The 12,465-nt window shown below is 43.0% G+C and overlaps 1 protein-coding gene across 5 annotated transcripts in view; it reads right to left on the reverse strand.

The window, feature by feature from the left end:
* Window positions 1–12,465, reverse strand: part of COL18A1 (collagen type XVIII alpha 1 chain) — a 151,983-nt gene that overhangs the window by 44,827 nt on the left and 94,691 nt on the right. For 4 of the 5 annotated variants that reach the window (XM_083698938.1, XM_083698939.1, XM_083698937.1 and 1 more), the window contains 3 exons: window positions 11,760–12,304; window positions 3,895–3,978; window positions 1,856–1,921 (listed from right to left, as the gene is read on the reverse strand). In XM_083698938.1, the coding sequence (XP_083555064.1) occupies window positions 1,856–1,921; window positions 3,895–3,978; window positions 11,760–12,304 (695 nt within the window). The remainder of the gene's footprint in view (window positions 1–1,855; window positions 1,922–3,894; window positions 3,979–11,759; window positions 12,305–12,465) is intronic. The other variant, XM_083698935.1, reaches the window with a different exon arrangement.

Below are 12,465 nucleotides of genomic sequence, written 5' to 3' on the forward strand. Positions count from 1 at the left end.
CATATATCATTTGGTCACAATTCTATATGAGCACTAAACAAGGAAAAGTAAAATAAAAAATTAAGCATGCAGAGAAAACCAGAAGCATGCTGCTCAAAGCTAGAGAGGCAACTGGAAAAAATATCTTACAGGGGCAGGGACAGAAAGAAGGAAAGGAGGTGGAAGCAGACTGCCCCAACACAATTCCCAGGTTTAGAATAGGGTTGTCTGTGAATTGATGTCTGTTCCAATGCAGCAGTAAGTAGTGGGTTTTCCCAGGGAAAGTGGAGGGACAAAAACCAAAAGCAAAACACCTCTCTTGGACCCACGATAATAGATTGATACAAAATACTAGAAATCAAAGGACAAATGAAAGTGTGGATGGACCCTAAATGTCATGAACTGGCAGGACGATAGGGAAGAGGAAGAGGATCCTGACAAGGGGTATAGCCAGGACTGGGACACGTCAGGGCAAGCTGGGGATGGGGAAGGAAAAGATGGTGTAGGAAGTACTCACAGGGTGACAGAGGATGACGAGGAGGTGGGGGTCAGTGCACAGGAACCAGAGCAGCAGGACCCCTCACCAGAGCCAGAGGGGTCCCCGTCTCCATGATCATGGCAGGCTCGGAGGCATAGGGAGCGCGGGGGCGGGGGAGATGATCTTGGAGACTGAAGCAGGCAAGGACCCACAGCCCAGCTCACAGGCCAGGTGGGACTCGCTAGGTCTGGGAGAAGGTGTGTGATTCCTCAGCTGAAGCAGGTGAGGGTCACATGACTCTTTAAGCTCAGATGCTGCCATCAGCATGCAGAGTTTAAAAGGGCAACACAGGGGAAGTGTCTGCTCAACTGCCCATGTTGATGGACCTTGACTTGGACAGGACTGTGCTTGCGAGGGGCTCACCTGCAGGTGCCATGATCCCTGGATCAGCTGCAGAGGCAGGAACCTAGTCTGACTGAACTTTGGACTTGTTGGCCTGCCAGACTGCATGCTAGCATCTGCTGTGGGATCATGCCCTCCAGCAGGACATGCCGCCAGGTACCCTGTGGTTTAGGGCACTAAGAAAGATATCAGCTCAGAAAAGGGTCTCTCTTTCTCAGCTTTGCTTTTCTAGTTCTAGTGCACCTTCAGTATCACTTTTACACACACACCCCGACTTCTGCTGCATGAACTAGACTAAAAGATAGCAAAGTGCCATGTACCATGGGACAGGACAGAAGAACAGAAGTCATCAACTAGATGCCTATTGGCCAACTAGATGCCTATGGGAAGCCCCAAAGTGGCACTCTCCCCACTTGCGATTCCCGGAAACTGGTGTCCACAGGTATATTGCCTCTGACGGTAACCTTAATCATCTCACACATCCTTGCTTTTTATCTTCTTCAGTATATACTGATGCCACACACTGCACAGCTGTAGGTTCTAACCACAAGGTAACAGACAAAATGGGTAACTTTCTGCTGTTGTCGTGGCTAGAGGTGGTTCTTCTTTGCTACACTACACATCTTTTGCATTTCCCTGCTGGAAATGTAGTAAGACTGACAAGTGATCGAGTAGTTCATAAGGACCACTTTTCTTCCTCTGCCTCCAGCAGCTCCATACTTGTGGCAAATGAGTCATCCAACTCGCTCACCACAAGCGGATGCTACTACTTTGCGGAACATTATCAATTTCCTCGGTGTGGGTTTGAGTGGTGTCGTGCAACGAGACCACCCATTTGTCACAACCAGAGCATAAAAGTGAATAATAATAATAGCCGCCCCATATGCATCAACCCTAACAGCAAGGATAACTCACACAAGGATTTCAGAAAGTACATTTGAGCATGGAAAGTTAAGGCAAGGCAGAGGAACATCAGGAACACGGACTAGAACTCACCTTTTCCTTTTCCTTTTCCGACGGCTGCGGCCTTTCTTCAGCTCCACTTCCACCATCTCCAGATATCTAAAGAGGATTTTGTTTAAATGAAAGAGAAAGGTAAGCAGAGGATGCAAATGAAGGATGGTTGCACTCACTTGATTAATGCATTCAGTACAGCATAGTCAATTGTTTCCCTGAAAAAAAAAACACCTATGAAATGCAATAACCAGGCTACAGCATAGGAACAGAAGTTTGGTGTAAAAATATATCAATGTGCCTGCACCATATGCAGAAAACTAATCCTCAAGCAACATTCAGCTATTGTGAAGTGGTGTCTTCTCTCAACATTTATGGAACCCTTTTCTTCTTACAAGCTTACCTCTTCTCTTAAGTGGGCAAGGAGGGTCTCTGCTATAGGCTTCTATCCCTGCCAACCAGGTTAAATCAGCAGCGACAAGTGGGTGACAGAGATTTTTAACTATTCTCTTCCTATGGCTCACCCTCCTGCAGGAACCCATTGACATCAGATGTTTCTGGGCTTCTGGAGGCAAACGAAGATGGTTTTTTCAAGGCATTTAACTGAATGGTTTCCTAAGTTGCTTGGGTTTTATGATAGAATATCTTAGTGGCAGATATAGTCTGTTAAACTTGTAAGTAGCCTCTGTTTTAAAGAAAAGTGGCATAGAAATTCACTGCATAAACAAACACCACTGCAGTTTTGCTCTTTGTTGACTTTAAGATGAGAAATATTTTAACTGGCCAATAGAAATACTAACAAGAGAGGACCTGGAAACCAAATAGTTTAATCCAGTGAGCACACTACTTTCTATGGTCTAATAAGAGAGTGGAAATTTTCAAAAGGACCCTCAAACTCTCAAAAGCACAAGTCTTCTGATTTTGCAATGACTTCCTGGGATTTGTGAATCAAGTCCCAAGAGGTTCCTCTTCACAGTAAGGGATTCCTATACATTATTCTGGGATAACAACTCCTTAATTTAATTCATCCTTCTCCTTCCATGTAAGGAAGGCGGATCGTTTTGACTACGAGGGAGGCACATATACAGTGATACCTTGGTTTACGAACTTAATCTGTTCCAGAAGTCCATTCTTAAACCAAAGCATTCTTAAACCAAGGTGTGCTTTCCCATAGCAGCGGGGGACTCAATTTACAAACGGAACACACTCAACAGGAAGCGGAACATGTTCTGCTTCCAAGGCAAAGTTCACAAACCAAAAACCTACTTCCAGGTTTACAGCGTTCTTAATCCAAGTTGTTCATAAACTAAGCTGTTCTTAAACCAAGGTACCACTGTACCAGAAAGAATGCAAAAGGGAGAAACTAGTTCTCAAAACTGCCAATAATTAAGGTTTATTACAGCTCAGGGCATTTCAGAACAGAATTTCCTTCTTCAGAAGTTACTTTAAACTTCTGCATTCTATAGACTATCCCGAGCAGCTTGCACAAATCCTATTGCCTATCTGGCACCATGCGGTCTGACTTTGTGGTGTCAGATAAACCACAGTATTGAGAGAGTCTGCCAAACAGAGGGTTTATTTATTTTTTAGTGCAATTTATAAGCCTGCCCTTTATCACATAATCCCAGGACAAGGTATACGTCATAAAGGTAACAAAGAAATAGCAAATATAAAATCGTAACACATACACACAAAAACAATGAAAAATAAAAACAAGGTGAGACTGGCTAGCCTCTTACCACTCCCTCCCAAAAGCCTGGCTAAAGAGGTATGCCTGCAGAAAATACTGATCTAGACTGATTATTGATCTGCCACAAGGAGAAGATTGAAAGTTTCCACTTCAAATTAACTGCAGTTTAGCAAATTATCTGAATCCTAAGCTGTGGTATTATCTCAACTATTTTCTGTGAAGTTTCTGTTAAGTTTCATAAGCAATAGTTTTTGAATTTGGCTTGTTTCCACTAACCATAGTTAAGATTAACCACATCTTCTCATACTGCTAAATTATGGTTTAGTAGCAGTATGTCTGAACCACCCCAATATACGACAGCTTTAATATGGTCAAATCCTGAGCCACTTACCATATCAGAATCATCATCATCTTCCTCACACTGGACATCAGCTGCGTGGGGATCTCCTTTCACTTTCAATTCTGCAATTACACCCTACAAAACCAGAAACACAGGCATCATTACTTTTTTAGCTTCCATGAAGAAGAGAGCACCACTCCCAGTTGTGGGGGAGTACAACCCTGAGGCCTGCACCCTAATGATTGATTACATTTCCTACTTGATTATAAGCCAAGACTCATTTCCAACACAGACGCAGCTTGCTCATATTTCCAATGGCAATGGCTCTATTTCACAGAGTCCCCCTGGCACAAACTGCAATGGTTGTTGTATCACTTTTAATTAAAGCAAACAGTTCATTGATCTCTCATTGTAGACCAGAAATATCCCACCTACGCTGATCAAAACTTTAGCATCCAATGTAAATTATTTAAGGCAGGAGAACAAAAACCATGTGGGAAGGAGGTTGGCAAGCAATGTCCCTTGTGGCAGAAAGATGGACTTTATATTTCCTTCTGGTCTCTTCAAAATCTATGGTTCTTTCTAATAAGGTTTTTGGGTGGTCAAGCACACAGATTCAGCATTCCTAGGACCCACAAGTCTCATATGAACTATCATTCCCCCCCCCCCCCGAATCTTTGCAGCCTGAAAAGCAAACCAGCAGAAAGATGTATCATGTGGAGTGGTACAGAGTTTCTGTCTGTCTGTCTGTCTGTCTGTCTGTCTGTCTGTCTGTCACACACAAACACACGGGGGGGGGGATGTGTAATGTCTAGTGTGGCAACCCAATACCTGAACGCTACAATGTTCACACCTATCTCACTTGCCTCAGATACATTCCAAAGGCTGCATCATGTTTTGCAATGCCGATCAGGAGCAGCTGTGGGCATGTAACATCCTAACCACTTAGGTCCTGGGCACACATGCAGATCTTAGGAGTTAAGAATGGACTAAAAGACAGTTTCATTCCTTTATGGTCTAGTTTATAAAAGCAGTTTTAACAAGTTTGTTGCATCATTTTTGACAGATGGAGAATTACGAAAGAAAGAAAGAAAGAAAGAAAGAAAGAAAGAAAGAAAGAGTAAGAAAGAAAGAGTAAGAAAGAAAGACTTCTGGAAGGAACGTTTAGAGGAGAAATGTGAACCTTTTCTGTCCCCACCACATACTGTTACAGTGAAGCTGATGCCCCCATTCACCCAGCTCACATTTGTCAGAATCCAAAGCAAACCTAAATATTTTAAATACGTGGGGAGACACTAGCTTTCCCCCTTACACAAATATGTGACGTGTAGCCTAACTGATGCCCATAACTGAGTTTGAGATAAAGCTACACTTCAAATCAGGCTGATGGGTACCACTAATAACTACATTGCAGTGTGCCCACTGGTTCCTTGCTTGAGTTGAACCTTTGCTCTGCAGGCAAAGAGGTGATGACTTGTTCCTATGCAGCCCTATAATGTGATTCATATTTTGTGATTCATCAGCCTGTTAGACAGACAAAGGGGTGGCTTTTAGGCAATGTCAGTTCTCCAGAGCCAAGGGGTGGGGTGAGGGATGCTTCTTCTTCTCCAGGCACAATTAAAAAAAGATCATCTGTTAGATGAAACTTTACAGTGGATCCATTCCATCTGAGTTTACAATTTGGAAGGAAGCTGAGAGCACAGCGTGACCATCAGCCAACAAGCTGCCCCTTAAATCTAACGGAACATTCCTGCTCCAGCCTGCCGACTGAGCCAATTTAATGGGGGTCACTGACAAAAGAGGAGGACAAGATAAAGTTTTTACCCAAAGTTCTATGTGTGCAGCTGCCCCTTCAAAGCTATTCTGCAGTAGACTCTCAAAGGTTTTTTCATAGCATAGCACAGAGAGCATGCAAACAGGAGTGATCTCCCTGCCATCTTCCATGCTTGCAAAAGCCAACCAACTCCCTCATTTGCAGGGAAACAGCCTGTCCCGTAACTCAAAAGCATATTTCAGTAAACTGTTACAAATGCACGCACCCACACACATTCTCTGCTTTAATTTGTGCAGATCACCTTTGCTTCCCTCAGCCTCTCTGGTGGCTACTGAAATTGCTTACATAGAGATTGCTTTCAACAAAAATTATGAACATTTAGGAATAGCTCAGATCAGCAGATTCCATCCTAACTTCCGAGAATTGAAGCAAACCAAGGCTTTTGGTGAACAGCAGACTGATCGGTCTTACATCAGCTAAGAACCAATGACACGTGTTCCTTTCTTTCCTGTTTACATGCAGCAATGGTTTTAATGAGGCATGTATGGTAAAAAAATTAGTTGCAAAGAAATATTGCTAAAAGCTCCAGGTATCTCCACTACTGCCTCTTCGCCAGTGATGGATCAGAGGACTTACAATGCTGAATCTTTCTATTCTCCTGACTTGATGGCTCTAGATGATGGATAGCCAAGGTGGTACCAATTTGTGGTACAGCAGTGCTTTAATTTGGTCTCAGGAAACCTGAAATCAAATCTCAGCTCAGAGAGCCTTTAGAAAGGAGCAATCTTTGAAGATCCATTTAATGCAATGGCTCGATTCAAACAAACATCCAAAGTGTGATTTGGAGGATAAATTGAGGTATAGTGGATGCCACTGTAGTCTAGGGGGTGTTAGAGGAGGGGTGGTACCTCTGATGGGGGACATGATGTCATCCTTCTGGGGTAGTTTGTCCACCTTTGGTCCCCACCTTGCACCCAGTTCTCACCTGCGGCTCCTAGAAAATGCCAGCCTGCAACAGCAGGCATACCTGGGAATCAGATTCAACTGGCTGGATAAACTACATGAGAGTAGCTGTGGGGTCTCAAACCCTTGGCGAGTTTGGGATCCCCAGCAAACTGAGTGGATGAGACCAATAATGGGTCCAACAGTCATAGTATAGATTCTGATGTTGAATACAGTAGATGGGCAGAATTGAAGGAGGCAGTCAACCACTCCTCTCACTTAGCTCATATTTATCATTGGGGAGCCAACAGCAGCGCTGCCTTTTCTTGATCATGCATGAAACAAGAACTATAAAGCACCAGCATTCTCAAACGGTCTTACATTTAAAGACCGCCACTAACCCTTTCTCCTTGCCTTTTTGATAGATACCAATTTGACACAGCCACAACTCTGACCCCCTCCCTTCCTTTCCCATACGTGTATTATGCTCCTGCCAGGTAGAAGCGAACATTTCTATGCACAGTGAGATCTTCACCTGGGAGACTGCCAGGCCTTTATGTTCAAGTGCAGGATTTACGTACCTCACCTCACTGTAAATACACTACACAATACATCATCACCTCATGCTCTTGGGGCAAGAGAGTAGAAACAGGAGGCAGGCAAGGACAGGTCAGAGGCTTCAAGTAGCTGCACGACCAAAAGTGGGGAGAACAGACAAACAAGGTGCTCTTATTCTTAAGAGAGAGCAGTTAAGGACAGAACAGCCTTCTGTGAAGAAATCAGGAAAACAATTTATTGTGATCTCTCTAAAATCCTCCCATTGCTCATCATTCCAATCTTCATTTTGAGGGTGAAGAGAACAAGGAAGGTGCTGGCAGAAACAAGGTGCAACAGTTATTCTGGAGTACATGGGCCGGCTTTGGGTTTCTCATAATCTTTTGCAAGGGGGAAATATTCACAAGCCCCTTTGATTACCTTTTTGGTATGCTATTCACTGTCTCCCTGAAACTGGTCCTTTCCTTGATATGTAGCACTGGCTAAGAAAACAACCTCAAACAAACCATCACATGCTTGTTCCAGAAGCAATTCCAGACACGCCATAATATTATAGGCAGCACAATGTTATCACATTCAGTTCTGCAGGAATGTCATAAAAGCTTTCCGATGATGTTTTGTAGCCAAATCAAAATTAAGGCAATGTTTCTTGACCTCACTTCTCAGCAGGTAAAGTATGTTCATCCTGCTTTGCAACTCCTATAAAAACTTGTAACAAGAAAAAGAAAGAGGTGCATTTCATGGGAGAATGGGGCTAAAGGTGGTTTTTTTGTGAAACATACCCTGCCATTTCAAGTCAGCACTAGGCCAAGGGCGTTTTAAAATGTATACCGAAGTCCAAGTTCCCAATTTTTCTTTTAAACATCTGGATTTCAGAGCCTATGTATGGTTATGTTTTCCTGACTAGGATTTAAAGTTTCTTTCTATGCCAAATCCTTGGTCTCAAGAACAGAGAGTGATCAATATTAATTCCCTTATTTTTCCCACTCTAAAGGAGGAAAATGCTGCATGTGTTTATAAGCTGTAGAATCTTCTCGACAATCTTTCATCCATTAGCTTTGCTAGGATGCTACTATTTGTTTGCATTCCTGAAGATAATCCACACTTCCTTAGCATTTATTTAGTCTTTGCAACTACTGTATACATCTGAAGCACAACAAATTCTTTCCTAAAAGTTCAATCCAAAGCATATATGCCCTGTCTGCACGTGATGCTAAATGATGTTTGAGTGGTATGAAGACAAGCCACAGTGAACCTTAAGCTCATGTGCACCTCCATACACATCCTCTAGTGTGGCGGTGAAGATGAGATTGGAAGCTTCCAATTCCAGTTTAGGTTAACCATAGTTTAACATTCCATCCAAATCCTAAACTGCAATTAATCTTAACTATCATTGTGAAACTTAACTATCAGTGAAAACAAACTAGCTTCATAAACTGCGATCCGAAGTTGACTTGTGGTAGGTCCACCCACAATTCAGTGTGATGGCATTGAATATTCCAGTTCACATTGGCTCAATCCAGATATAATGACAAACCATGGTTTAACTTTAGCAACAAGCCTGCATGAGCCACAGGCTCACATTACCTGCTTCACTGGGGGGGGGGGGTGTAAAAACTTCTATGAACATAGAACAAGCTATGTCTAAACTCAAGGAACTGAGGCTCATTCTAACTGGCATCCTGCATAAACTAGTATGAACCCCATGTAGTATTGACTGTGCCCTTCAACAATGTTGGATGATATGGTATCACCCACTGCATCAGTGCATCAACATAAACATATTACCCTGTAACACACAACACACCAATGTGAGGGCATTTCAGGTAGAAATAGAAGCTAAACTACTTCTGATGGAGGGTACCAGTCATACCTGAACCAAGTAAAGAGTGCAGCTGAACCAAAGCATCTCTTATGGAATTAAAGAAACCCTTAACTTTCCAAATGTAGAGTGCTTAAATGCGGCTACACATGCCTTCTGCTGTACCCCAAGTGAAGTGGCAATATCTGTCTTTGTGTACTGCGGATTCCCTATATAAGCCTTCACTGGTGTGTGTGTGGGTGGGTGGGTGGGAATGATGACCACACCCTTTTGCCTCAAATGATTTCGTCTCCCTCCAAGCTAAAAGGGGCTCCATTCTCCACACATCCAGAAGAGAAAAGATGGCATGGGAACCTAGGTAGCACCTAACTGGGAAAGAGTCCCTGAGATAAATTTTGTACATTATATAGAGTTGGAATTGTTGCTTTTGAAAGGTAGGTGCACAAAGACTCGAGGTGGGGGGGATAAATAAACCGCATATTTTGAAACTCTTGATTTACACCAGATCCACAGTACTCCAAACAACCTCTTCAGAAAGATTTCTAAATGGATAAACATTCACTGGCACAGCTCTAGAGTAAAACTAGTCATCATCTTTTTAAACACGCAAAAACCTGTGTACACTCACGGGGTCAAGCCTATTTTTGTATTTTCCATCCAAACCCTGTTGCAAGCCATGGATGACTCTAATCCTCTTCTTGACCCAAGACAAGGTTGCCCTTAGACTTATTACATGGAATGTTTCCCCATCTGGAGTCTGATTTAACGCTCACAGGCAGGATGCCTGGGACAGGGAGGGGTAACGAGTTGTGTTCTAATGGGTCTGTTTTGCAGATGGTGCAAAATAAAAGTTTCCTCTCGATTTTGTTCTTTGAAACAAACCAGAGTTGACACATATTTTCGAAAATCATACTTGCTGGCATTTACTGCTCCCTTGCTCTTTCCAGTAAATAAATTAGTTTCCCATTATGTCTCCTCAAGTGTTTTTGTACTGTACTGTAAGAGGAGTCTTGCTGGATCAGACCAATGGCCCATCTAGTTCAGCATTTTGTTCCCACAATGGCCATCCCGATGCAAGCAGGACCTGAGTGCAATAGCATTCTCCCCACTTGTGAATGGTATTCAGAGGCATACTGCTTCCCCACAGGGAGGACAGAACATACGTAACCATCATGGCTACTAGCCATTGATAGCCTCATCCTCCATGGATTCATATAATCCTCTTCTAAAGTCATCCAAGTTGGTGGCTGCTACTACTTCTCATGGGAACAAATTCCACAGTTTACCGGCGTGCTATGTAAGAACATGTAAGAACTTCTAGTTCAGTCACCTGCAGCTACTGTTTAACATTCCTTCTGCATTCTGGTAGCAGCAGACTAAAGAAAGTATCTGTTGTGTGTATCCCATATGAATATCCACATCTGTTACTGAGTGGGCAGGGAAAACTGCTCCCCAAGGCAATCTGTGCTGAAAAGCAGCAAAAGCAGCATTTATCACGTTTTCAAATCAGTTGTCAACAAGGCTTGGGTAGAAATACCCCATGCTTTTGTCTGCAGACATCAGCTGTAGAAAATTCTGGCCACCCTCCTCCACCACCACCACCCGCAAAAGAAGAATGCAGCAATGGATTTGATCTCAGTGGGGAGGGCCAAGTACGAATCACAGGGGTCACTAGACTGACAAATTAAGCCAGTGTCTGGAAATGAACTTGATGGTGAAAAATGTTAATTACTTCCCCTTTGTTTTTCACTCTGGATGATACACTGGAATGATTATTCAGATTCATTTTTAAAGCTCTTCACAAAGTTAACAAAATAATCTCTTTCCGCAAAAAGAGGGACAGACTTCAAAAGACAGACGAAGTTGCCACTGTCACTTATAAGTACTGGCTATAATCACTTCTTATATTTCTCATCAGATTCTTCACAATGGCAATTCTTTGGGTTGGTGTGGTTGTTTTTTTAAAAAAAGAAACATCAAAATATCTTTCAGTGTTCATTGATAGATGTACATAATGAGCATACGCACCAAAGTAAAATGGGTACAGGCAAAAAAAGATTTAAAAACCACAAAAATCAAAATTTCTACAAACTAACCTACATTCTGCAGCTGAAACATCCAGGAAATCATATTCAGTAACATTACACTACTGAACTAACTTTGGTCTACTGAGGCTGCCAAACATGGGAACTAGACAACCATCTGTCAGCTGCACAAAACACACATATATACAGACAGTTCTCCATAAAATGAGATAATGATCATGCATGCTAAATTTGATCTATATATAAGGAAACATACACAGCTTAAGAACCTCTAGTTAGACTAGAGGCTCTTTTCCATGCTCTGGTGAGGTCCTTGGTGCATAAATAAGAGAATGGGCAAATTCTCATCCCAAAATATACAAATGCTTCTATAAAAAGCAGTAAGTGATCCCACAACAGATCAATGCCCAGGAGATGTCTGGTAGGCTTGCAAATTAATAATTCACAGGGGGAAACCTCACTATTCTTGGATCTCTGAATTGCCATCTCCTTACTGGGCCTCTTTTCTCACTAGTGAAAGGCAAATGCAGATGGAAAATTGGAGGATGAGGCAGCCTGAGTACAAGACCAAGGAGAAAGCTCCTTGATAGAAACTTTGGGTAAGCCAACCAGATGTCAACGGATTTTTATTTTTATTTTGCTTGTTCCCACTTTCTTGGTCTACTGAATCACACAAGGCCAAATTATGTATTTCAACACTCTCTGTACACTGTGAACTCACATCAGCCTGTGACCATTTTCACTGAAAATAATACCTTGGTGTAAGGTCCATGCTCACCTGGTATTTATCGGGATCCGCTCCTCCAGCTTGTGCCACAAAAAGCCCTGAGCCATCTTCCAGCTCCATCTCATCAGGCGAGCGTTCAAAACGGACCCGCTCAAACTCCTCGCAGTCTACGTAGAGAACGACTTCCTCATCCTCCACACTGATGGCAAAGCGAGTCCACTGATTGACTAGGGAAGGCACTGTGAATGCAGCAGCGGCATAGGAGTTCTGAGAGCCAGGCTCCGTATAATAGAAGATGATCTGCTGTTTTCCATCTTTCACCTCTGATAGCTTCACGCCAACATAAATGATTGACTGGGAGGCATCCGTGATAGCAAAAAGAGCCCCTGCCTTGTCTGTGGTGGGCTGCACATGGAACAAGAGCGAGAAGTCTCTGTAAAAAGGGCTGGGGAGGTGGTAACGTGCCACTTGTCCAGTGTTGGCATCCAGTCCAAACACATAGCCAGGGCTGTTGTCTGGGCCATACACTTTGGTTATCTGGTCTGGTGGGGGATCTCCAATCAGCTCCAAGAGGCCAACTTCTGTGCTGAAGTTTTCTGGTGAAGGGGGGGAAAAGGCATTTCAGAAATAAGCAAGACAGTGTTGCTCAGTACAGTATGGATACATTCATATAGGAGAACCTTCCAAGTATCAGTGATGTGGCTCAAATCCACACTGAAAGGCAGAAAACTGCGGACTGGACCCAACTAGAGAGTCC

Source organism: Podarcis gaigeae, assembly GCF_964106915.1.
Source record: "Podarcis gaigeae genome assembly, chromosome: 1".
In the NCBI taxonomy this organism is placed as follows: domain Eukaryota; kingdom Metazoa; phylum Chordata; class Lepidosauria; order Squamata; family Lacertidae; genus Podarcis; species Podarcis gaigeae.